Raw genomic sequence first — 27,325 nt, 5'->3', positions numbered from 1 at the left:
CTAAACTGTTTAACACAGGAGAATAGAGTTTTAAATTAGCTTCTGCAGCCTGACAGTTACTCTTTAAAAGGAAAGAAATATGGCAGCCTCTATATGCATCTCCCTTTCAGTTGTCCTTTAAAGAGGAGCTGTCAGCCATACTATTTCAGGAAAGAAAAAATATAAGTAGATAAATACTTGCTCTACCTACATAACATATGTATTGCACTGTCCACGTTATGATTCCTGTGAATTTTATAAAGGAAAATAGGGGAATCCTATTCTAGACAGTTTCCATGTTTACTGTGGCTATTTTGAAGCCATCGTGATGTAATATCCGCCCTTAGTCTCCTCACCCTGATTTGCCCTTCACTATAGAAAGTGCATAGTTTCAGCCTGAGAAATTTTGGCCAATCAGAGAGGAACAGAGGTGTGGGAGGGGAAAACAGGAGGGAAAGAGGCTTCAGCCAATCAGGCTGCATTAGTTAAGTCTGAGGGGAAGTAGGGAAGCAAAAAAAGACAACCCAGCATGCCCTGCAACTTCTCTTTTGTGTACCAAATTTTCTGTGTACCAAATAAGAGTCATGTAAACTGGGGAATGATAATTTATCAACAAGAAAAGTAATAGTGATTTTTAACTTTTGGTTTGCTTGATTAGGATCCTTATTACTTCAGTTGTTTATCAGATAAAAATAAAGAATTGATTTTTTATTTTATGCCCGACAGTTACTCTTTAAGGTTAATATTCACTGTTTGATAAGTGTCCATTTTTATTTTCTGTTTGCTTTTCCCTATTTTGATTGTGTCCTTTCCACTTTATCTGAACTAAGTTGGGCCTCGCCCCCTGGACTACTTTACTAGAAATGAAGGACTATTTTTGAGGCCATTATCTCCCGATGTTATGTGTCATTCTTGTTAGACGTTCTGATGTGTTTTCTAGTACCACTCTGTACAAGGATACACTGCTACTGTTTGTTTAGCTTTAGGCAAGTAGCAAAGGCACTGAGCCACAGGTTGACCCTCACTGCTACTAGTATTTGGAAATGCTAATCAAAATATGTTGCCAAAAAAAGAATCCCTTCCTACTGCCACAGCGTACTGTCCCTTCCACAGCAAACATCACCTAGACAACAGGCTCACACCACTGTATAAAGCCCCATACATACGCTAGATTATATTCGGGTGAGGCGGCCGATAGTGACCGCCGCAGCTGATACACCGGCGTCTGTACTTTGCCCCCCAACCGGCATTTGGCCAGCAATCGGCCGATTGCTTTGTTCTCGCACTAACCCTGCCCACTGCGTGATGTCATATACAGTACATGCTGCTCCATTGGCCCTCCGCCCCTCCCCGCGTTGAAACAGATCACGTACCCTGCAGCCTGACATGTGTCTGTAGAGCCTCAGGCCTGCAATGTCACCCAAAGAATAAGGTACCAATCCCCGTCAGGCAATATCCACCAAGCGTGTGTACGGGCCTTAAACTCTGCAAAGTTTGGGGATCAATTGCCATAGGGACATAGTGTCCTTATCTTATGCGATATAGGAAGCTTTTTGTTATGTGTCTGCTAAGATAAGCTTGTTCCTGTAGTAAAAAAAAAAAAAAAAAAAAAACTTCCCACAATCCTGCTGGCACTGCACAGATTCTGCAGGTAGACGAAGGCACGCATACCAGGTAAAAAGAGAAATATTTGGGGGACATATAAGGACCCCTTTTTTTTTAAATGGGAAGGGGGGGTGCAGTAGCATATATTTTTGCGGCATTAATCTTGCAAGGAGTCACACTGTACGGCGAAACTAGAGGGAGGATTAAAGAGGATGTGTCGCTAGCTACACTGGCAGGTAAGTGAGCAAATATGGTTTCCCATGATGTATCACTCCTGAATGTGGAAATCATCTCTTTATAACCCAGAATCCAGGCTCACATCCAGACTCACTGGTGTACAGCAAGCCTGTAGCTTATACATATTACAGAGCCACACCCAAATGCAATGCAAATGATATTGAAATTGGCCCAATGGAATACTCTTCCCGCCAATTTGAACCAAGCCCAATCTGTATACAGTTTGCATGTAAGGGCAGTTTCACGCGGGCAGCTGCAGGTGGTGCATCCACTGTCTGTAAGCCGCTATTGTGCACGCGTCGGGAGCTGAGGAACACTCAGCATTAAAGGCCGTACCCACTACGTGATTTTTCCATCGATATTTCTGATGGCCGGCAATTTTTTAGAAAAACAAGCAAAGTGGGTACAGGCGCGCGACTACGCAAATGATGTTTGGTGATGCATGAAGACAATGGCCTTCACAGCGGATTGGATCTTTATAGTCCCTGACGACTCCCGTGTAAAGTACTGCGATCGCTTGAACTCTTGTTCGCAACTGTTGTGTGCTGATGCGCATACGGGGATGAGGGATCAGGGCACGCTCCTTGTCAGGGGATGTTGCTGGGATCCATCTTCCTGGTGAGGTGAGTATTCAGCATAACATTAGAGAGGTGTTCACCTCACGGACGCACATCCGCGCTCAGTTGTGACATCAGGCAGTTGTGTGTTGCCACCGTAACTGCACAGCCGTCAGATACGTATGGTCGCGAATGCCACTGTTCCAACTAGATTACAGCCGGAAGGCGTTCGCTGGTCACTAAAGAGGGACTGTACTATTCTATGTTGTAAACAAACCAGGACATTTCCACATCAGTTGCTGCGATGCCTGGATCTATAAATACCTGGCAGGGTATGCTGGGACTTATTATTTATTGACTTTATATAGCGCTGTACAATACATAGGATTTCAGACAATAACAGGGGTGACCAACAGCACAATACTAGGCAGCATGGGGGCGCAGTGGTTAGCGCTCTCGCTTTGAAGCGCTGGGTTCCCGATACATACCCCAGCCAGGACACTATCTGCAAGGAGTTTGTATGTTCTCCCCGTGTCTGTGTGGGTTTCCTCTGGGCACCCCTGCTTCCTCCAACATCACGAAAACACACAGATAAGTTAATTGGCTTCCCCCTAAAAATTGGCCCTATATTATGATATATACACTACACAATATATATACACAGACATATGACTATGGTAGGGATTAGATTGTGAGCCCCTCTGAGGGACAGTTAAGTGACAAGACAATATACTCTGTACAGCGCTCCGGAAGATGTCGGCGCTATAGAAATACTAAATAATAATACAATGCCAGATCATACACTGGAGTGGTAGTCCCAACAATACAAGTTCACATTACTCTGGGTAGAGTGTACAATCAAGTATGATACACAAAAAGAGAGGGCCATGCCAAAGTGTTACAATCTAGAGCAAGGGGTGGCGACACGAAAGGAGGGGGGCTACATAGAGAGATTCTCTGCAGAGAGAGTTAGGGCAGCTTTGAGATGTGGTAGGCCTCTTTGAAGAGGTGAGATTTGAGGGCTTGTTTGAAGGTGTGGATGGAGGAGGCAAGCCTGATGGGCAGTGGGAGAGAGTTCCACAGGATGGAGGCAGCTCTAGTGAAGTCCTGTAGTCCTACATGGGAGTGCGAGATGCGTGGGGTGGTTAGGAGTAGTGTTGGGCGAACACCTGGATGTTCGGGTTCGGGAACGTTCGCCGAACATGACCGCGATGTTCGGCATGTTCGGGCCGAACCCCGAACTCCCCGAACATCCCGCTTTTGGGGGCCCTATGGGGTTGCAGGCATAAGGGGGGAGCATGCCCCGATCGCGGGGGGGGGTCGGAAATTCCCCCCACCCCCTCCGCTGGCGCTCCCCCCTCTGCCCGCTTCCCCATACAAAAGTTTAAGGAAAGTAAAATAATACCGGTGGTAGTGGCTGGCAGTGGCACTGTGAAGTGAGTCAGGAGGAGGAGTCCGGAGAGTGACGCGTTGAGGGAGGCCGGGCAGCGGGCCCTGTTCGGCCAGGCATTGAGCCGTTCGGGCGAACCCGAACAGTTTGGCCGAACACCACCAGGTGTTCGGCCGAACTCGAACATCACCCGAACAGGGTGATGTTCTGCAGAGACCGAACAGTGGCGAACACTGTTCGCCCAACACTAGTTAGGAGCAGGTTGTTGGGCGGCCAGGTGTGTATCTGCTGACCAGGTCAGAGATGTAGGCTGGGCAGTGTATAGATTTGTAGGCCAAACATAGGACTTGTAGTTCCTTAGTATCTGGCAGACCACTGAAATTCCACAGCACACAATCACAGCTCGCTAGTAAATAAACAGCCCGGGCTCTTGGTTTCTAGAGATATTTGCAGTTTGTAAACTCTCCCCCTCCCCATCCCTGAGATATCAGCATGAGGAGCAGTGAATGGATTACCGTGTTTCCCGTAGTAGTTCTCCTCGGTCTGAATGGCCATTCTTCCCGACTCCCGTCTTCTGAATTATTTTTAGTTAGCGTAATAACCGGCGCTGGCAGAGTATGTGCTGCTGGCGGCGTACAAAAAACTCTCTTCACAGAGGTTAAAAATAAACCTGCAGGAGAGGCCGTGTCTGCTCCAGTACAGAGACTGACAGGCTGTGTACACATATGTATGAATGCAGCCAGGCCTGCCCACACACTGACAAATCACACCTCTCCTGCTCACTCCACACACTGGAGGCTGATAGCAGCACCGATGGCCCCAGGCTGGGCAGAGGGGTTTTGGTCAGCAGCACAAATGGTGTCATTACAGCCATAGTGCCATAGGAACAGGCTCAATTCAGCGCTAATCATTTTCACGACTACTAAATACCCAATGCCTGCACACAGGGGGATTATAGGCTGATTGCATTATTTCTGCTGGGAGGGGTGCAAACGTGAGCATTATATAAAGTGCTGCAATTGAGATTTAAAGTCTCAAAATTAAAAGACAACTGAAGTGAATAGAATATGGAGGCCTCCATATCTGTTTCCTTTTAAACAATACTAGTTGCCTGGCAGCCCTGCTGATCTATTTGGCTGCAGTATTGTCTGAAAAACACCAGAAAATGAAAAGAATGTCAGAAACACCTGATCTGCTGCATGCTTGTTCAGGGTCTATGGCTAAAAGTATTAGAAGCAGAGGATCAACAGGATAGCCAGGCAACTGAGTAGCTAGGACTAGGAGTGCATAACTCCCAACTGTCCCTCTTTCGGAGGGACAGTCCCTCTTTGGGAGCCCTGTCCCTCTGTCCCTCTTTCCTCCTCATTTGTCCCTATTTCAGGACTTTGTCCCTCTTTCTATGTATATAGATATATTTCTTTACTGAAAAATGTGTTTGCTTGACTCTAAACTTTATTCCCATCATTTAAATTGATATATGAATTAATTTCAAATGTTAATATGAAGGAAAATGAACCAGGATAGAAAGGACGAGTATGGATTGAGTTATAAAACAACATATTTTTCTCATGAAATCTTTATGGTATGCGTGACTAGGGGTGTGCCGGGGCGTGATCAGGGGTGTGGCTTAAGTGTCCCTCTTTCTCATCTCAAAAAGTTGGGAGGTATGGGAGTGGGTATCTACCTGCCAGTAATCCCCAAATTCTGCGCCCGCTACACGAGGGGTACCTCTTTCGCACGTGCGCAACCACATGCACGCCGCACTGCATCAACGCCATGCATATTACAACTGCCTTTTAGATAAATATAACGCCCAACTTTTTGACATAAGAGGGACATTTAAGCCATGCCCCTGCCACACCCCTAATCATGCCCCTGCCACACCCCAAATTACACCCTTGCCACGCCCCTAGTCATGCATACCATAAAGATTTCATAAGAAAAACATGTTGTTTTATAACTCAAACCACACTGGTCCTTTCTATCCTGGTTCATTTCCTTCATATTAACATTTTAAAATAAGAAACACAGCAAATTCCCTGTTATCCGGAACTCCAGAAGGCAACCTGAACTCTCAACTAACCTGCATGCCTGAGGGGATAACGGAGGCTGTTTTTTATGGGGGGGGGGGGGGGGGGGGGTTTGAGAGATTTGCCAGCCATAAAATACCAAGCCTCCAGTGACAACGTCTAGCCTTCCTGTAGCTCCTAGTGGCTTTCTCGGATCTGTGCTAGTTGGAAAGTCGCCAGACCGCGCTAGGAGCTACAGGACTGGAGACTTGGTGAGTATTTTATCCTGCATGGGGAAGGGGGGGGGGGAGTTTTGTGCTTTTTGTGGAGGCGATTCCCGCCGGTGCTGGATACTGGGGACTTTGCTGTAAATACATTTAAAGAGGAACTGTAACGTGAAAACGTCCCCTGGGGGGTACTCACCTCGGGTGGGGGAAGCCTCAGGATCCTAATGAGGCTTCCCACGCCATCCTCCGTTCCTCGGGGGTCTCGCTGCAGCCCTCCGTACACGGTGACGTCATTATTTACCTTCCCGGCTCCAGCGCAGGCGCTCTGATGGCTGTCGGCTCCGAAGTAGGCAGAAATACCCGATCGCCGTCGGGTCCGCTCTACTGCACAGGCGCAAGTCTCCGCCGCCTGTGCAGTAGAGCGGACCCGACTGAGATCGGGTATTTCCGTCTACTTCGGAGCCGACAGCAGCCACAGCGCCCCCGCTGGAGCCTGCAAAGGTAAATATTGAAGTCACAGTCGGGTCTGTCGCCGGCTGTTCGGAGGGCTGCAGCGAGACCCCCGTGGGACAGAGGACGGCGTGGGAAGCCTCATTAGGATCCCGAGGCTTCCCCCACCCGAGGTGAGTACCCCCCAGGGGCGTTTTTTAATGTTACAGAGTCTCTTTAAAGAATGGGAATAAAGTGTATTGTCAATCAAATTTTCACACCAGTTGAAAAAATACATATATTTACATAGGTCTGTACATGAGTCCTGAAAGAGGGACAAAGGGGCTGGGTTCCCAAAGAGGGACTGTCCCTCTGTAAAAGGGAGTTGGGAGCTATGGATATATATACTGTATATAATGAACTATGGGTGGCTACTATGGTTTTCCTCCACAGGACCGTATTTGGCATTTTCTTACCACTGCATATTAGGGACATCCCACAACACCAGCCATTCTGATGCTCTGGCCCAGTCAGCCTCTTCTGTGACAGGTGCTATTGTTAGAAGATAACCAGTGTTGTTCACCTCTCCTGATTGTGCTATTAATATTCTATGAATAAAGTTATGATGTTTGTATATAATGAAAAAAAACCTGTAGAGCAGTGTAAAGATGGACCTGACTCGGGCGCTTCCTCAGGTTTCTCCCTAAACACCGTGACCCACTTCCCAGAGAATGGCAAGAAGAACGTACAGGCAGATAAAACCATCTGTGTATTTATTCCTTTAATCCCAGCGGCGGTGGCAGATTCATATCTGCCTGACAGGAAGGGAGATGCTGTCTCTCCTCAGATAAGACGCTGCAATGACACAGCTTGTGTTTTACATTTCCAGACTGGCAAGTCATCAGCTTCTATTATAGAAATCTCTCTGCAGGATTCTCTTCATAGAAAATAAACAGGAATCTCTGAAGGTGCAGTTTGTGCACAGCTGATAACAGCCAATCAGCAGCCGTCTCTCATCAGACTGCCTGCCCCACACTGATGAAAGCTGAAATGTGATTTGTTCCTGCTCAGCTTTGTATAAAACATCTTTCGTACATCTGAAACTTGTTTATCTATCTCAATCCAGCAATGCTGACTCCATATCTGGCCTTCCAACTAGCTCATGTGCCTCCTGGTTGCCTGGCAACCAACAGGATAGCATCTCTAATTGCCTATCAACCAGGGTTACCAACATGGTGGAATAACCTCCAAACTAGACTAGTTTAACCACTTGACCTCCATAGTTTTTAAAAATAATGAAAACGTATTTCATTTTTCTATGGGAAGCTGTATAATAGGATATTTGGATGTAGTTTTACTTTTTGGCCACAAGATAGAGATACAGAGTTAGCGTGTTCTAGCTCAAGCCAAAATACGTTATTTGTTTTAACACACTAATTACCTATAAACTAAACAAGCCTCGCCCACAGCTTTTCAGAGAGCCTTGGCACTCGGTCCCAGGTAGCAAGGGCTTCTGGGAGCTCAGTCTGGGCAGGGGGAGGAGGAGGTTACTAGCCATTGATTTCAGAGGCAGAGGGGAGGAGGGAGGAGGAGAGGGGACTGAATTTACACACAGGCAAGCTGATAGTATCTCCAGCCCTCAGGCCTGTGACAATGTGACAAACAGAACATGGCTGCCCTCATTGTATCACAGCAATAAATAATCATAAACTTTTGAAGCTGTTTGCAGCTAGATTTGCTGTGTAAACTATCTAAACTTTAGATAAGATATATAGACAAGTTATTTGTTATAGTTACTTTTTCATCTTGGATCCGCTTTAAAAGTGTTGAAGCTAAATAAATTTATTAGTTTAGAGGTTAATCATTTTGATGATACATAGTAGAGGTATAAAAACTCCTACCATTCTGGATATAAAGACATACTGTATATTTATTAGCATAGATCATCAAAATCTTTAAAGTGACTCTGAAGCGAGAATAAATCTCGCTTCAGAGCTCATAGTTAGCAGGGGCATGGGTGCCCCTGCTAAACCGCCGCTATTGCGCCGCTAAACGAGGGTCCCTTCACCCCCAAACCCACCCCCGCAAGACTTGGTCGCAGACTTGGTCGCTCCTGGAGGCAGGGCTAACGGCTGCAGCCCTGCCTCCAGTCGCGTCTATCAGCGGCGCATCGCCACCTCTCCCCCGCCCCTCTCAGTGAAGGAAGACTGAGAGGGGCGGAGGAGAGGCGGAGATACGCGCTGACAGACGCGCGTGGGGCAGGGCTGCGGCGGTTAGCCCTGCCCCAACCAGGAAGCGCTCCCCCGCTGCACCGAGGGGATTTGGGGGTGAAGGGACCCCCGTTTAGCGGCGCAATGGCGGCGGTTTAGCAGGGGCACACATGCCCCTGCTAACTATAAGGTCTGAAGCGAGATTTATTCTCGCTTCAGACTCTCTTTAAATGATGATTTAACTGTAATACAGTTTTATAAAGGTTGTATGCGACTTCCAGTGACTTTGTTGGTTGGCTCTTAGTCCACCAGTTACTGGAGGATTCAGCTCCATGGAAAATAGCAGACAAGGAGCAGTATTAGAGTGTTTATTAGCATACATTTTATACTATATTGTTGAATAGGATTTATGGCATACACTGTTCTATAATAGTTATTATTCTGATCTGTTGAAATCGGTCTAATAATAGTTTGTTTGATGTAATAATCATACTGTTATTGATATGCCTTTTTATGAAAATGGCTGTATTTGAACATTTGAAAAACCCCAATAAAAATTATTGAAACCTAAACGTGTTGGAGCTGGTATTGAATTGGTAGACCATCCATGCTTTGCTCAGTGGTGTTTTCCTCAGCCTGTGGCTAGGCTTTGCCTCTATTCTTCATTACATTATACATTGTTTTCCTGCATTGCTTGCAGGTGCTGTCAGCAGTGCTGGCTGTGGTGAAGCACAGGGGGGGGGGTGGGGGGGTGGAAGGGGGTGGGGCTCCATTTATTTTCCTCCCACCACTAGAGGGACCCCCAGTAACCACTGACCCCCCTCATTCCCCCAGTCCTGCTGCTGCTCCCCAGCCACGCAGAGTACCTCAGCATTTTCTAACCTCTTCCTATGTTAACTTAAAATATGGACATTCATTTGGCAAATCCTTTTAGAAATGGAGTAGGGAATGCAAGAATCACAGCAGGAGTGTTATGATAGTCCCCTGGCAACAATAAAATACCAGCAAGTACCGTTGGGTTTTAATAAAATAAATCCTTTATTTTCACTTTCCATTTATCCCTGCAACTATGTAAATGTAATATGTGCGCCTTAAAATAAAAATGTGACTATTTTTACGGAAAGCCGTCGAGTTGCCCGCCCTGAGTATAGCGTGCCATTATAGGATCAAATTTCACACAAGTGGAAGTGGGAATTGAATTGGGTATTTTACCTCTGCCTCTGATAGGAAATCATTAAATCATTTGCTTTAAAAGAGATGCACATGATTATTCAAATATATGAAAATGTATTACTAATCCCCGATTTCTGGTGACTGCAGCAGTTTAAAGTATCGCTGGTGACCCAACAGAACTGACTTCTACCTCTCTCAGCTGAATATATGAATTAACCCCCGGAAATAAGGTTATTTCATTCCGCCATAGTATATGATAAGGGAGGGTACACCTGCTCCGAACAGGCAGATGCAGAGTGTGCTGAGTAAATTGCACATGGCCGTAACAATAGGCCCTGCAGCCCCTGCTCCCGCCTCCCGTCCTTTTAGTCCTGCCGCTCCCGACATGATCACACGCCCCCGAGACGGGAGATTCAGCTGTCATATGACAGCTGACATCTCCCTTGACCGATCAGGAGCCATGGCAATTGGCTTCTGATCATGTGATCACTACGATCGTCGCCAACCATAGTGATCACTGAAGCAGTGGCGGCAGAAGAGGATCCACTCCCCTCTCCTGACGTTCCACCATCGATCGTCACTCCCCGTCCGCTCTGTCCGGCATCCATCCTCCGTCTGCCTCTAGTGTTGGGTCCCGGCTTGATGACGTCAGCAGCAGTGTGAGGCTGGATGGCGTGGAGAGAGGAGGCAGGGAGAACTGCTCCTTGCTGGACCTGGGGAGGTGAATAATGCCTGCTAGCTATACTGGAGACATCTATCTATACCGGGGACACCCATGCCTGGCTATCTATATTGGGAACACCTAAAAACTTAAAACTGCTCTGGTCCTTAAGGTGGGTTTAAATGCCGGTCCCAAAGTGGTTAATAAACAGTGTAAATATTCTCACTGTAGTAGCACACAGGAAGACACTGCAAGATTCAACTCCTCCCATCTTGGCCACAATGAAAGCTGTACTGTAATTTCAGTGACTGGTACAATTACACTTTAGCCACTTACTTATCAGACGTCTCTGGCCCCTTATGGACTTCTGGGTAAAAAAATGGGGCTCACCGACATCACACTGCCGCTGCCGCCAATGATGCCACTCTCCTGCCGCTTCAACCCACTTGCCCTGCTGTTGGTATGACAGCAGAGCTCCGTGAGCCAGTCAGGACCCTGTGATGACTGGGATAAGCTGTGATTAGCTCACAGTGATCACAGGGTCAGGTGCCAATTAAATCGGCTCCTGACCAGCTCATGGAGCTCTGCTGTCATACTGACAACAGGGCAAGTGGGCTGCAGCAAAGTGAGAGGAGAGTGGCATGATCAGCGGCCCGGTAACTGAAATCTACGTCCTGGCAGGGAAAACATGTACGAAACAAGGCGAAGATTTCAATTAGCCTGGTCCGGAAGTGGTTAAAGAGAGTCTGAAGCCATTTCAATTACCTGTTTTTATTGCGCAGCTATCTTACGCATTAAAGTGGACCTGAACTCAGAACGTCCTCTCTGCTCTAAAAGCTACGCAGCAGCATAATAACCTTTAGGCTTCTTTCACAGTAGAACATTGCGCTTTGATGCGATGTTAAAGTCGCAACGCAAATTACAACGCAACACCCCCAAAAATTCGCAACGCAACTTAATGCCCCGTTATCGTCGCATACAGTAGAGCATACAGGCAATGAAAAGTATGCTTCCAAGTTAGTACTGAGCCTGTGCAAACAGTCCAACACAGCTAATAACATGTATAACGCACAGCATGCAGCACTTTCTAATAACGTATTGCTGTGCGTTAATCCGGGCTGAAACATTTTCTAACGTGCATGCGACTTTAACGTCGCACTGTGAAAGAGGCCTTAAACAAAAAACATTTCTTTGTTACACCTGATATACATCCTAAAATAAATCAGCACAGTTTCTACTTCCTGATTCATGGAAGCAGACATATTGTTAACATCCTGCGCTTTCAAATGGGCTTATCTGCCATCTCTGCCATAAGCAGTCATGTGACCCAGGGGAGAGAGCTGATTACAACTTGTGATTAGAGACAAATAAGGGGGAATTAAACAGGCTAAACTCTCTAAATACATAGAGGGTGCATTTCTCTATGTATTTCTTCAGTCCTGTGCAAGAGTTCAGGTCCACTTTAAGATCAAAGCTGATTTGCCACATCCCTGCGACAGAACGAGGTATTTATCCCCCCCCCCCCCCCCCCCCGAAATCCTGGGGCAAAATTCCATAACTTTCCAAGTCATAGACTTTTCTGCCCGGGGGCGGCAGTAGCTCTGCCTCCAGTCCAGTCAATCTCCGCCTCTCCCCGCACCTCTCAGTGAAAGAGGACTGAGAGGGGCAGGGAGAGGCGGAGATCAGGGGAGATTGATTGTAGCAGAGGTAGAGCTACTGCACACAGCTCTGCCTCTTCCAGGAAGCAAAATTCTGAGATCGCAGAATCACCGGGGGATAAATACCTCGTTCTGCCGCTGCGTATCATCTTTCAACTTACTGCTTAAGATAACTGCGATAAAAAGAGGTAACTGAAATGGAACAGTGTTTTATTTTAATTTTGTTTTTAATTTTTTCAGAGTACCTGAAAGTACGTTTCCATTGGGGCGGTGCGATTGCGGTGCGGAAACCGCATGTGCGATTTTGCATGCGGATGCGTTTTTCCATGCGTTTTTCAATGCGATTTCGCATGCGTTTTGTGGCCAAGCGTTTTTAACCATGCCAATGCTGGTGTGCTTTTTACATCGTTTTTACAGAAAAACGCATGCAAAAACGCATGGCAAAAGCACATGCGTTTTTCCTATTAATTACATTGTATGCGATTTGCACACCACTTTGCGGTGTGTGAATTCTGATGGCTCAGCCGTGCAGATTTTTTCTGCACAGAAAAACGCTAAGAAATCCTGACAAGTGGAAACAGTCCCATCCACTTGTATTGGTTATGTGAATCTGCATGCAGAAAACGCATGCAGATTTGCTCTAGTGGAAACGGGCCCTTAAGAGATGTCCCCTCAGGGCCCGTTTCCACTATCGCAAATCTGCATGCGTTTCCTGCATGCAGATTCGCACAGCCAATACAAGTGAATGGGCCTGTTTCCACTTGTCAGTTTTCCTGAGTTTTTTTCTGTGAAGGATTTTTCTGCACGGCAGAGCCCTCAGAATTCGCCTGCGTGTAGAATGCATGCGAATCGCCGCTAATGTATTTAAGGGCTCGTTTCCACTATCGCGAATCCGCATGCGTCCAACGCATGCGGATTCGCACATGGTATGCAAGTGAATGGGCCTGCTTCCACTGTTGCGTTGGTGATGTGCGTTTTTTTGAGCGGTGAAAAAACGCACAAAAGAGCCAACGAATTTGCCTGAGAGTGGAATGCATGCGAATCGCATGCAATGTATTTAATAGGGAAATCGCATGCGTTTTTCGCCACGAATTCGCATAGGTACCGATGCAAATTCACACAGGCAGTGACATGGTTAAAATCGCATATACCCTTATCTATGCGAATTCGCATGCGAATTCGCGGCAAAAACGCATGGGGAATCGCATCCGCATGCTAATTTATCAGTGGTGGAATCCAGGCGATTCCGCACCGCAATAGTGGAAACGAGCCCTTATAGGGATATCGCCTGCGGCTTTGGTATGCGAATTCGCATGGAAATCAATGGAAATGCACACCGGCACTGCCATGGTTAAATTCGTATACAGCGTCATTTATGCGAATTTTCATGCGATTTCTACCGCAGCGATTCGCACCGCACAAGTGGAAACGGGCCCTAAGTTCTTGTCCTGAGGTGAGTATGTCTCCCCAGCAGGGATACAGACAGTATTTTTCCAGAAAAGGGGGCAGGGCAGGGGCTAGTTCTGACTATGGTTCCTCATTTCCTGTTCCAAGGACAATGAAGGTTCACATGAAAACCATGGAGGTTCCAGGGACAGGAATCAGGATATATTTCCCAAATCGGGTCATGAACAGCAGGGAACCCCCAAATTAAATTATAATTAACTAAAAAATTGTCTGGAATTTGAATTTTTAGATGGTCCCAGTTGCACATTGATGAAACAGTGAATTATTTTTAGATACGCAGCGAATGTAGATCTGCTGTAGCAGCACCTAAGAGACAGATTGTCACCACACGTTATTATCTTTCTTGACCAGTGTATACAATGCCCATTCTCACAAAGCAGCCAGAGAATTAGCTGTTTCTCAACAACAACGTTTAAGCAATGGGCGATTAACCAAGCTGTGGACAGAATTAATCCAGATCTAGTCGTGAGGGAAAGCTTTCAGCAGCTATAAACCGATTTTAGGATTAAAAAATAAAGTGCACTCTCCACACTGGCATACAGGCTGTAACTTGCAGAGCCTCAAATGTCCTGACTGCTGCCAAGGGCAACCTTCCCCTTAGGCCTAGTGGTCAATAAGAAATCACATGAAAAGCAGAAAAAATGGCACAGCTGCACTTGGTTCTAAAGGAGGCCACACACCATACAATTTTTTTAATATCTTTTCAATTCAAGGATTTAAATCAATTTTTCTGACTGATTGTAACATTTAAAAAATCTGACCAATGTACCACAAACGTGTATTCAATTTTTCCCCAATTATGACAAAAATGATTGAAAAGTCAGAAAAAATTGCTATGGTCTGTATATCAAGTAATTGGCAATCTACCCAACACTAATCATTTTCATAGAAATTGATAAAAAAAAGTCCAACATTCCCGATCCTCTTTTATCGAATAAAAACTGGAAATTCTGAATGAAAAAAATGTTTTGTTCTTTTTTGAACAACCGATTGTTTTTATCAAATTGCTGTAAATTGGATGATTTTATTGCATGTTGTGTGGCCACCTTTAGGGCTCGTTCACACTAGAGGCGTTTTTGGCCTTTTTCTAGCGCAGGCGATTTTTAAAACCACCCCCAAAACGCTTGTGCAATGAATGTCTATGAGAAGGTTCATATGAGCGCGGTTTATGCGCTGTGCGTTCAGCCTGGACCAATTTTGGGTTGATTTTGCTATAATGGAAGGTATAGGAAGAGTGCTAAACGTTCACAAAATCGCTTTGTGGGGCGATTGCTCACTCGTTTTAAAGCAGGGGTCTCAAACTCGCGGCCCGCGGGCCATTTGCGGCCCTCGATACAATATTTTGTGGCCCGCACCGGCAAAAGCTTCCTTATAGTTCGCTTCAGTGCTCCCAAGTAATCCGCTGCATCCCCGTCGCCAAACGAGGGCTGCAGAGCCCCCAAATTGCCCGGGGGGCAATCCGCCGGCATTTCCTGGAAGGGGCAGAGCTTTCAGCTTCAGCTCTGCCCCTCCTGACGTCAATCGCCGCACGGATCGCCGCCTCTCCCCGCCCCTCTTTGTGAAGGAAGAGTGAGAGGGGCGGGCAGAGGTGGCGATGCGCCGCGATTGACGTCAGGAGGGGCAGAGCTGAAGCTGAAAGCTCTGCCCCTTCCAGGAAATGCCGACGGATTGCTCCTTGGGCGATTTGGGGGCTCTGCAGCCCTCGTTTTGCGGCGGGGACACGGTGGATTACTTGTAATGGGAGCACTGAAGGTATAATGTAAAATAGGCAAAATTGTTCGCTTCAGTGTGAATTTGATTTTGAAATAAAAATCAATGCAAGGGCGGGGGTTAGGAGCTGCTGATTGTGAAATCCCTTATGCGGCCCAGCCTCATCCTGACTTTGCCTCCTGCGGCCCCCAGGTAAATTAAGTTTGAGACCCCTGCTTTAAAGAATAAATACATTGGGCCTGATTCACAAAGCAGTGATAACTCAGTTATCACGCCTAAAAGACTTTAGGCGTGATAACCTTTGCACTAGCAAAGTTATCACCGCTTTGTGCTATAATTCGCGCGAAGCTCCCGCACGCAAAATTTTGTGCGCGCGCAAAGTCCCATTGGGTTTAATGGGCTCTTCGCGCGTAGCGCGCAATACTTTGCGCGTGGGAGTTCGCGCGAATACCTTCAGATCACGCCTAAACTAAGTTTAGGCGTAATAAAGGGCTTTTCACAGGCGTGCAAAGTGTTTGCACCGCTTTGTGAATCAGGCCCATTGTATTTATTCTTTTCCCGGTCAAAGTTCACTTCTTGACTTGCGTCAGGGAGTGAATTAAAAAACCGTTTGAGAAAATAGCATAGAAAAGAGTTTTTCACAGAAACGGAATGCCCACCCAATTGCCGGGAAACGAAAAAAAGAATCGCTACAAAAAAAACCAAACGCTAACGTGAGTGGAACGCAATGTGAATGAGGCTGTGTTCACACTGGCAATAAAATAGCAGGGGTGGGCTACGTTTCTCGCTTCTACTATAGTAGTAAAAATGTTTCTGTACCGTGTTAGCCAAACAATATATGTAGGTAGAAAAAAACAAAGTCTTGTAAAAGTAATACCTTTTAATGGCTAACTGATAAAGTTAAATAATGCAAGCTTTCTGGGATCTAGTTCCCTTCTTCAGGCACAACTGCCATCTTCATGTTTGCTATTTCCCTGCATCAGTGTTTTACTACAGCTAACATCTGGAAATGTGCCTGAAGAAGGGGACTAGATCCCAGAAAGCTTGCATTATTTAACTTTATCAGTTAGCCATTAAAAGGTATTACTTTTACAAGACTTTGTTTTTTTCTTCCTGCATCGCTTCTACAAATATGCAACCACCTGCTCATGGCAAGAGACAGAGGACAGTGCTCGATCCTCATACTGCTAGACCTTTCTGCAGCCTTTGACACAGTTGACCATGACATCTTGATAAACAGGCTACAGGAATACTGCGGCATTGATGGCATAGTACTTCAGTGGTTCCAATCCTTCTTGAGTGGCAGAACCCACAAAGTGTCTATGGGGCCCTTCCTGTCCACCCCTGTATCACTTAGGTATGGGGTGCCCCAGGGCTCAATCCTCTCTCCCCTGCTTTTCACGATTTACATGCTACCGTTGGGAAAACTAATCCAAAAACATGGCCTGACATACCACTGCTATGCAGACGACAGCTAACTATATCTTTCCTTCAAGCCTGGTGTGACAGACCCAACTCTAACTATAAACGCCTGCTTACGTGAACTACAGCAATGGATGAATGACAACTGGCTGAAACTAAATGCAGACAAAACTGAAGTCCTTCTGATTGGAGGGCAGAGCATGATAACAAAACAACTTAACTTGCAGTCTTCACCACTGGGAATAGGAGGCACGGATCTACGCAGCTCTGATCATGTGCGTAGCCTGGGAGTTCTAATTGATGGGGATTTAAACTTCAGAACTCAAATCTCTGCTGTGGTAAAATCATCCTATTTTCACCTGAAGAACATTGCAAAAATCAAGCACCTCATACCCCCAGAAGATCTGCCAACCTTAGTCCACGCCTTCATCACATCCCGACTGGACTACTGCAATGCTCTCTACACTGGCCTTCCAAAAAAGGCCTTGTACCGCCTACAGCTGATACAGAATACTGCTGCCAGACTGCTAACCAACCAACCCCGTCACTGCCACATAACGCCAGTCCTGCATTCCCTTCACTGGCTACCTATAGAATGGAGGGTCCTATTCAAGATCGGCCTACTGACATTTAAATCCCTGAATAATCTGGGCCCTGGATACATGAAAGATATGTTACAGCTGCGAAGCAATCCCCGCATTCTCAGATCCACAGGTTCTAATAATCTAGTCATACCCAGAGTCCACTTAGAAACTTTTGGTCCCAGAGCCTTCTGTCATGCTGCCCCTACGTTTTGGAACTCCTTACCTCAACAGATCAGGACAGCCCCATCCCTGGACGTGTTTAAATCCAGACTGAAAACCCACCTGTTCAGTCTGGCATTTGCAGAAATATAACTTTTGTTGTGTGAATACTTCATCCTACTAATTACTGAATCTGAGAGAGCCTAAGCGCTTTGAGTCCTATGGGAGAAAAGCGCTATAGAAATGTTATTGTATTGTATTGTATATTGTATACAATGTCTCTCTCTCTCCCCCCCTTCGGAATCAAGCAATAGGGGAATGATTGGGCGTAACTCATCCAATCACTTGGCATGGCAATAGCGGCATCATGTGACACGCTGGTACGTACTGACGGCATGTCACATGATGCAGCCATTGCCATGGAAATCGCCGCTGGATTAAGTGATTGTGTGAATGCCTTGTGTTGTTGTGTGCTGCCCGCCAGGCTCACGTTCTGCCCGTTACGACAACCTTCGTCCTTGACATTGCCAAACCACGTGTCATGAAAATGTGTAATATTTTACCACAGGAAGTAGTTGTGGCAAATCTCCATTTGCCTTTTCGGGGGGCTTGGCAGCTCTCCTTCCTTTGAAGGGTCTCCGCAGCTATAATTACCAGGTGTGGGAAGACGATACTTTCATCCTTTTCCAGGAGATTAGTTTTACCCCTGCGGCTTTTAATTCCTCTACGCTGAGGCACAAGAGGCTGATGGACATGTGTCTTTTTTCAAGCTAGATAATTCTGTAATTGTTTCCATTTTGGTGATGGGCCGGCAATGTAATCTCTCCTCCACTGCGCAATCTAAAGGCTTTATCTTCCAAGCACAGTTCACGTCTTCCGCCAGCCCAGCTGACCAGAATTCACAATCCCAGACAGCCTGACAGAAGCAGCAATAACATGCGGCAAGTACAATCCATTCAGCCGGAGCCCGGTGATCGGAAGAGACATTTATACCCTTCTTCAACCTCACATTTGTTTTCATGCATATTATCGTATCATTTGCATTAATTAGCAATGCAGTAAGTTTGCATTAATTAGTAATATCCCCCCCTCCATCCTTAGTTATGAAAATCACGAAAAGGCGATATTCCTTTGTCGCTTCACACTGGTATTTTCTTTCATTACTACCTCCTTCCTTTAAATCAGTATTTTTAAAGGACAACTGAAGTGAGAGGGATATGGAGGCTGCCATATTTATGTCCTTTCTAACAATACCAGTTGCCTGGCAGCCCTGATTAACACCAGAAACAAGCATGCAGCTAATCTTGTCAGATCTGACAATGATGTCAGAAACCCCTGATCGGCTAAATGCTTGTTCAGGGTCTATGGGTAAAAGTATTAGAGGCAGAGGATCAGCAGGACAGCCAGGCAACTGGTATTCCTTAAAGGGAAGAGCCACAGACTGTGATAAAAAAATAAAAATACAAATCCACCTACCTGGGGCTTCCTCCAGCCCATGGCAGGCAGGACGTGCCCTCGGCGCCGCTCCGGAGGCTCCCGGTTTTCTTCGGTGGCGCACCCGACCTGGCCAGGCCGGCTTCCAGGTCGGGCTCTTCTGCAATCCAAAATGCGCCTCACGGGGGCGCACTAATGTCATCGGACGTCCTCCGGGCTGTACTGTGCAGGTGCAGAACTACTGCGCCTGCGCAGTACAGCCTGGAGGACGTCCGATGACGTCAGCACGCACCAGTGAGACACACGTTGGAGCGCAGAAGCGCCTGACCTAGAAGCCGGCCTGGCCAGGTCGGGTGCGCCACCGAAGAAGACCGGGAGCCTCCGGAGCGGCGCTGAGGGCACGTCCTGCCTGCCATGGGCTGGAGGAAGCCCCAGGTAGGTGGATTTGTATTTTTTAATTAGCGTGAACCTTCCCTTTAAAAGGAAATAAATATGGCAGCCTCCATATACCTCTCGATTTAGTTATTCTTTAAATGCAGTAAGTTATTCTACTACTGCGGAATATGCAGCGTTTCCCCGCATCCATGTCAGACAAGGAAGCAATGCCTATTCTGCCAATAGCCTTGCTGTTAGAATCCCATGCCAGTGCGATTCGGATGGCGCCCTGCAGTTTACCGCTGCACGCATCTAAAACCCTATAGCCCTGCATGGCACGGCTTCCACGGCTACCAATTTAGCAGCGGCTTCACAACAGCCCAAGTGCCGCGTCCAATTTGGAGACAGAAGTGCACGCCCATGGAAATGGGCTCTTAGGCATAAGGTGTAGCACACTATGGGGCAGGTGCACAAAAGTACAGTAAAGTTGTTATTATTTTTAGTTATTATTTTACAGCTATTAACCCATTAGCAGCTTCAATAGAGTTATCTAGTTTGAGATAAGTGCAGTGCTTTTGATCTCAGTCGGCAGAACTACTTGTGCTGTAAATTCTTGGAATGCTTTGATCTTCCTCTCTAGCAGAAAATATAGAAACTGAAAGCAGAAGTCCTCTGTTATTGTCTCACACTGCCCCCTGTGGCCATAAATGCACATTACAGCAGTACTCATTAGAAGCAGAGAACTGTAACAAATAAGAAATACAAAAATGTGGTAAAATAAATTGGCCTGGAGTACTTGCAAGCCTCTAAATAAATTGCCTGCTAAAGGGTTGACAGTACCAAGATATCTCACAAAATCTTGTCAGAAATGGAAGGGCCCCGACCTTACGTGACAAATTACGTGTAGAATCGGCACCTCCAGTACAGACTCACTCATCCAGAAGGGGCATGTTCCCCTGCCTGTCCTGCCATATGTGTAACAGTGTCATATTAGGCAATAGATTTCAGCATCCCACCATGGGCACTGAGTATCATGTTAGGGGACGCTATACGTGTGATTCTAATCACGTGGTTTATTTAATTAAATGTACCTGTGGTGCAGGGAGGCGGGGTGGATCAGAAGACTGGACGCCATGGGGAGGGCAGGACTTAATAGAGAGTTGGACTTGAGTTTCTGTGTTTAACTTGTCATGATCCCTGCCTTATGTCTCTGTATTGTAATATTTATCATATTTGTACTCTCTAAGTTTTATTATATGTTTTTATTTTTATCTTTCAGACCTACATGAGAGCGCTTTAGGTGAGACAGAAGTGTTCCCCTTTAACTTTGCAGCGTTGTGGTGAGTGCTGTGGCTTACACTGGCTTTGAGTGTCTAGGTTACTATGGTTACATGGGCGGACTAGTTTAGCCGCTTTAGCACCACCCACCGCTATGATGCGGAGGCTGTTGTTCATGGAGGGTTATGGGCACACAGGATTGGTTGGCGGGGGTCAGCTGTTTGAGTCATGTGACACAATTTCATGATTGGTCATTGGGTCCCTGTGGGGAGTGTTTTTGTACTATATATAGATGTGTGTATCACTATGTGTTATATGATCACTAGGCAACTTGACAAAGGCCTGAGAAAGCCGAAACAGCGGTCTGTTGTTGCCATCATGCTGCCACTAATAAAACTTTAAAGGATACCCGAACTGACATGTGACATAATGAGATGAGAGTCCTGACTCAGACAGGAAGTGACTACAGTGTGACCCTCACTGATAAGAAATTCCCCCTTTTTATCTCTTTCTTGCTCTCACAAGCCATTTTCTGCTAGGAAAGTGTTTTATAGTTGGTATTTCTTATCAGTGAGGGTCACACTGTAGTCACTTCCTGTCTGAGTCAGGACTGAGTCAGCCATTTACATACCTGACATTTAACTCTTTCAGGCAGAGAAAGAAAAAAAGGAACACCGCATAGTTATTTGTGTGCTAGGCACTGTACATACACATGTCTATCTCATTATGTCACATGTCAGTTCGGGTATCCTTTAACCTCCCTGGCGGTAAGCCCGAGCTGAGCTCGGGCTATGCCGCGCCGGAGGATTTCTCAGGGCCTGCTGGGGCGATTCGCCCCATTCAAAGTGCTGTGCGCGCAGCCAGCACTTTGCTAGTCGCGCGCACAGCTCGATCGCCGCCGCTCTGCGGCGATCGCCCGCACGCAGCGGCGAAAGAGGGCCCATCCCCGCCAGAGCCCTGCGCTGCCCGGACCAATGAGTTCCGGGCAGCGCTATGGGCTGGATCGAGTGCGCATGACGTCAGGACGTCGGCTGACGTCCATGACGTCATGCCGATCGTCGCCATGGCGACAGGAGAAGCCAAACAGGGGAACGCGTTATATACGCGCTCCCCTGTTTGCTATTGATGCCGGCGACGATCGCACTAGAGGGCCACATGCGCCCTCTAGTGGTGTTTCATGTAGCTACCACTCTGGTAGCTTTACATGAAACAAAAAAAAAAAAAAGGATTTTTGCCCATTTTTAAAAAAAAAAAATTAACCGCCAAGGAGGTTAAGAAAGGTCACCACCCAAAATGTATGTCCTATGGGGGGGAGAGAAACTGGTAGCATCCTGCCAGAGCCACATCACTCACATGGCAACCTGGGCGGAACCCAAGTGCATGGTGAATATCCAGGGTCCTGACTATGATATCTGCCACCATCCCCCACATCATTGTAGCTAAACAGCAGCCAGCAGGAACATCTAAAACTGATATCTTGCCTGGGACCCCATTACTCCTCAGACTATCTTTGCCTCTTGCTGGCAGTATCTGCAGGGAGTACAATGGCATTCAGCCAAGGATTTTCCAGACTGGTGAATCAGTGCGGAAGTGGAGAGAGTGACGTTGGGGACACCTGTACACGCAGAAGGCTGTTACATGAAACTGTCACAAGCGCAGCTTCAGTACACAGGGCCCGGGAGTCAGAGGATGATGAGGGAACATTACACACACATTACAATCTGGGCTGAATAAAGCACTACTCCTAATTGCCTTCACATCCCTTCTGTTCCCGAATCTGTTGTTGGAGCTTCTAGAAGACTTATGAAAATAGCTGGAAAAAGAAAACTGAGGCCTGAGATGTTCTGGCTGTTCTATCAGGAACTGACATTTCAAGGCAGGGCCCTTCCAAACTGCATGCGATTTACGAAGCCCATGCGTTTTGCCGATCGCCAGGGCACCGTAAATGCCATAGTAATCGTGTTAGTAATCGCCTTGTACAGTAAGTGCAGTATGTAAGTTTAAGGGAACCTGAAGCGAGTTAATTTATTTAACTACTTAATCACCGCTCCACGCCAATTGGCGTGAAGTCTGGGGGCGGTGTCTTGCAGGCGATCGCGTGCCAATGTGCTCCGCTCCATCATCAGTGCTAGGAGACTGTTAGACGGGGAAAAACGCAGTCTTTTTACATTGTACAGCGCTGCGATCTACGGCAGCGCTGTACTGGGGACAGCCGGGTGACACGGCTGTCCCCCTGGGAGGCAGAAGAGCGATCGGCTGTCATAGCCAATCACGGTGATTCGCTGGCGAGGATCAGACCCCACCAACAGAAAGCTCTGTTGGTGGGCAGAAAAGGGGGGGGATCACTTGTGTGCTGAGTTGTGCGGCCCTGCAGCAAGGCCTTAAAGCTGCAGTGGCCTGCATTGTGATAAATAGCCTGGTCACTGGGAAGGGGGGGGGGGGGTGTAAGCCTACAGTCCTCAAGTGGTTAAAATAACCACATGATGTAGCTGCAAATGAATATTACATACTTACCTCGCCGTCAGTTCCTCTCAGAAGCTCACCATTGTCTTCTAACAAAGAATCCTTCCAGTTCTGACAAGATTTTACCAACTGAAATTTGGTAAAAAAAAAATAATAATACCTTCGGCCTGAACTGAGGTTTGCTACTGTCATATGAGGGGCTCAAAAAAATGGACCGCACATGCACAGAGCGTTCACGGAGACGGGTGCACGAGCAAGATGGGAGCCCGGACAGGCCAGACATGCGCAGTTGTGCACAACTTCTGGTTAGATCTCAAGCCTAATGGAGCCACCAGCAGGCGAACGGAGGGAGCCCAGAGGAGGCCGAGGGACCTGACGGACTACGGGGGCCGGAGGAAGCCCCAGGTAAGTTCAGTATGGCAGTTCTTAGGTCTGTTCAGGGTTACTCTAAACTTTTTTTTTTTTTACTTTTACTTTTTTACTCTTTTCTTTTTCTCTGTTCTGGAGTGATAAGGAAAATAGGATAACTGCTTTATACACACATATGTATATATATATATAAAAAAAGGGCCCTTCAGGGATTTCTACAGCGCACCCCAATACATCATCACCAAAACAAACACCCCATATTTCATATATATGATGTAAATGTAGCAGAAGCTGCTATTCCGGGCTGATAGCCGCGTCTCATGATGGAGCGTCTGTCCTGCTGACCCCCCCCCCCCCCCCATTGGCTGCTCCCGTGTGCTATTTTAGAGTTTCTATATAAAGATAAGGTTCAGGTATGAATTTTTAATAAAGGTGCTTCAACTATCGCAGCCCAGCAATGCTGCCATTCTGCCCACCTCCATTTTCCAATTATTTCCTGACTGCTGTGGCATAAATCTGACTGCTCCAGCAGCAAAGCTTGTTCTTCTGTAGACAAAGACACTTAAACTTTATTGTTCTCTATGAGCTGGAGACAATGTATACACTGCACTCTGCACAGTCATTAACCACTTCGGTACCAGCTGTCTCTGGCTTCTTCAAGGACAACCATCAAAGTTAACTAAAATTCTAAATGCTACATATATTTCCAGTCATGTCTAGCAAATAGCCATACAAAGGCTTTTTTTCATCTTTTCATGTTTTATGTGAAGAAAATATGACATTTACAGAGAACAGTTTTCACTTTTGGCATTACTATGAAGGGCTGTCTCCAGCACATCCAGCATACAGAAAGAATCTTCACTAACAGTTATCCTGTGAGTAAAATGTGTTCAGAATGGTAGAAAGCAGAAATATAGCTTCAAATGTGAGTAAATAACATCAGCTGCAGCTCTGTGTGCCTGATCCTCTTAATCTCTCTGCCTCGCAGTGTAAAGTAAACAGTTTACAGCCAGGGAGATCTCATTCTGAATCAGAGCAAGTAAGGAAAAAGTACAGGTCCTTCTTTTCAGATCCTTCTCTGTATCTAAAAATCCCTCAGCTGGTCTCATATGATCTGTGAGAGAGCAGGCAGGGCAGAAACAAACAGTAAATCATTCCTCTGTGAATAGTGACAGAGAAGTGTAACCTAGTTACATGGTATAGCTCTAGCGTCAACGCCAACACAAAACTGTAACAAACAGCTGGTAAACTAGACATTTTATTCACACAGGCTATGATGAGAGACTTCTGAAAAGATTTCTAGTGTTGCTGGCTAAAAGCTGTATAGGTATTTGGGGTTTACAGAAAAACAGTTTCGTTGATAGTTGTTCTTCAAGGACCAGAGGCCGCTGATACTAAATACCGGGGCTTGCCGATGTGGTGACACACGCAATCGCCGCTGTCGTCGTTCAAACCGAACACCTGACACCTCAGCCCAACCGCTCTGCCGTCTCTCATTGGCTTCTGAACCTGTGATCACTGTGAGCCAATGAGATTGGCTCACAGGGATGACAGGGTCAGGAGCTAATGAAATCGGCTCCTGACTGGCTCACAGAGCTCTGCCGTCATACTGAGGGCAGGGCGAATGATCTGTGTCGGGGAAAGAGTGACGCGATCAGTGGTAGCGTGTGGTGGGGAAGTTGAAATCTATGTCCTGTCAGAAAGAAGTGGCCACAAACAGGACATAGATTTCCACCAACTCATCCCGGAAGCAGTTTAAAAAGGCTTTAAATATTTGTAGAACGCAATAGTGCAACACGCAGCGTCCCATAGATACATATTGAAAGACCCTCACGCCCATTTTCTGAAGGAGAACTGTCTGTAGGGCCTTTTTCCACTAAAAAATACGAAATTGTCTTTCTGATTTCCACTACTACGATCGGGTTGTGACTTTCCTCTCCCCGATTTACATTCTGAACTTTATCACTGCTGGTGACGCTTTTAGTTCTGCCAGGTGATCTATGCAGAATGTTCTTTTACTGATGGTTTTATGTACAAAGGGAGATATTGCTTGCTTGGCAGTTGGAAAAAGACGTTATTTCCCACAATACAATGAGGTTCACAGAAAACAAACTGTCAGGGCCATGGTCATGACATCACACTGTGGGAGGGGTTTCACCACAATATCAGCCATACAGACCAATTTCGCCGGAGGAGAAAGGCGATCGCAGGGGTTGGGAGGATGCCGCTGCTCAGCGGCTGTCATGTAGCTAGCGCTAGGCTAGCTACATGATTTTACAAAAAAATAAAATAAAAAAAATAGTGCTGCGCTGCCTCCCTGGCAGATTTAGGCCCCGTTCACAATTGCGTTTCGGCAAGTAAACGGACCGGATCCTGATCGGATCCTGATTGGATCAGGACCTGATCCTGATCAGAGCCGTACGGTTCCGATCCGTATCCGATCCGTTTGTATCAGGCATGCATCAGGCTGCCATCCGGATCCGTGGGCAAAAAATAGTGAAATTTAAATAAAAAAATATTGGGGTCAGCAGAAGGTGCACCTGGTGCACCTGTAGAATTAGGTTCCTCCGCTGTAGGCCTCACCTCCACCTCCGACATTCTGCCAAACAGCTCCAGCACGTCTGTCACTGCTGCTCCACTCCAGACATGCTTGGCCCATGTGTCCCCATCCGAAATGGCCACTTGGATACGCATAGGAAGTGGGGTAGAACGTCAGGTTTTTGTAGGCAGTGTGTTCTGTGCCTTCCGTTCCCCATTGGTTTCTGTGTTCCGGATGGTGCTGTGAGGCTCAGGTCCGGCTCCGGTTCGGGTGCGTCGGCCGGAGATCCGGACCCAAAAAATAGCGCATGTTGGAAAAGTGTCCGGAGTCCGGATCCGGTCCGGCTCCGTACTGTACGGAACGGACACGTGTGAACGTCCGCATAGACTTTGCATTGCTATGCGGAACGTACGTTCCGTTTGTACAGTATGCGGTCCGGATCAGATCAGGAAAATCCGGACAGGAACGCTAATGTGAACCGGGCCTTAATTGACCGCCAGGGAGGTTAAGCTATGTTAGGAACATTCCTCTTTAACCATCTTCCTCTTCCTGCCGTTTCTTTATGCTGCCATCCCCGAGTTTATGTTCTCGGGATGGAGAGAGATACGGCAGAGTGACCGGTAAGATGGATTCAGTGGCTGTTTACGTCTGTGTGGATACATTATGGTGTTTATGAAGCGTGACAAATGGGCATTTTGTTCTGAATGAGAGGAAAACAATTCTTTTTATTTGCAAGCAGTAATCACTTGTACAGCAGCGGCTCCCATTCATCGCTGGAGACACAGGGGATGGCTGAGGGCTTTGCGGGGGGTTCTGCCTAATAGAACAGACGGCAGAGCTGGATTCTACTGATATTAAAGCATTTTCCAATAAAACAAATACAGATATGTAATGTGCGTGCGTGGGGGCTGGCATGGGACCCGGCAATCAGATTTATTCTCTGCTTAGTGCTTATAAATCCTGCAGAAATAACAAACCCGGGATGTCATAAAATGTTACACAGAAAAGGCAGAGATTTTTAGTGTTTAGGATCGAAATGCCTACATCAGTGATCTGCAAACTTGGCTCTCCAGCTTTTAAGGAACTACAAGTCCCACAATGCATTTGGCTTTATGAATCATGACTCTGGCTGTCAGACTCCCGCAATGTATTGTGGGATTTGTAGTTCCTTAACAGCTGAAGAGACAAGTTTGCAGATCACTGGCCTACGTAGTACAGAGTGCAGAAATAGCAATCAGTTAACAGCTTCTGCTGGCCGTATCTTAAAGGGGAACTGAAGTGAGAAGGATATGGAAGCTGCCATATTTATTTCCTTGTGGAACAATACAAGTTGCTTGGCCGCCCTGCTGATCTTCTGCTTCTAATACTGTTAGGTCCTTTTTATAACCAA

At 46.6% G+C, this 27,325-nt stretch overlaps 1 protein-coding gene across 3 annotated transcripts in view; it reads right to left on the bottom strand.

Annotated features, from left to right (window-relative positions):
- SLC44A5 (solute carrier family 44 member 5) overlaps window positions 1–27,325 on the bottom strand; it is a 247,105-nt gene that overhangs the window by 140,722 nt on the left and 79,058 nt on the right. For 2 of the 3 annotated variants that reach the window (XM_068239205.1, XM_068239203.1), the window contains exon 1: window positions 4,284–4,466. The exons of the other annotated variant lie outside the window; for it this stretch is intronic. In XM_068239205.1, the coding sequence (XP_068095306.1) occupies window positions 4,284–4,323 (40 nt within the window). In that variant the 5' untranslated portion in view covers window positions 4,324–4,466. Of the gene's footprint in view, window positions 1–4,283; window positions 4,467–27,325 lie in introns of those variants that run through there. 3 annotated transcript variants of the gene reach the window in all.

The sequence above is a fragment of the Hyperolius riggenbachi genome, chromosome 6, assembly GCF_040937935.1.
Source record: "Hyperolius riggenbachi isolate aHypRig1 chromosome 6, aHypRig1.pri, whole genome shotgun sequence".
Taxonomy (NCBI): domain Eukaryota; kingdom Metazoa; phylum Chordata; class Amphibia; order Anura; family Hyperoliidae; genus Hyperolius; species Hyperolius riggenbachi.
This window is presented reverse-complemented; position numbering and strand designations above follow the sequence as displayed.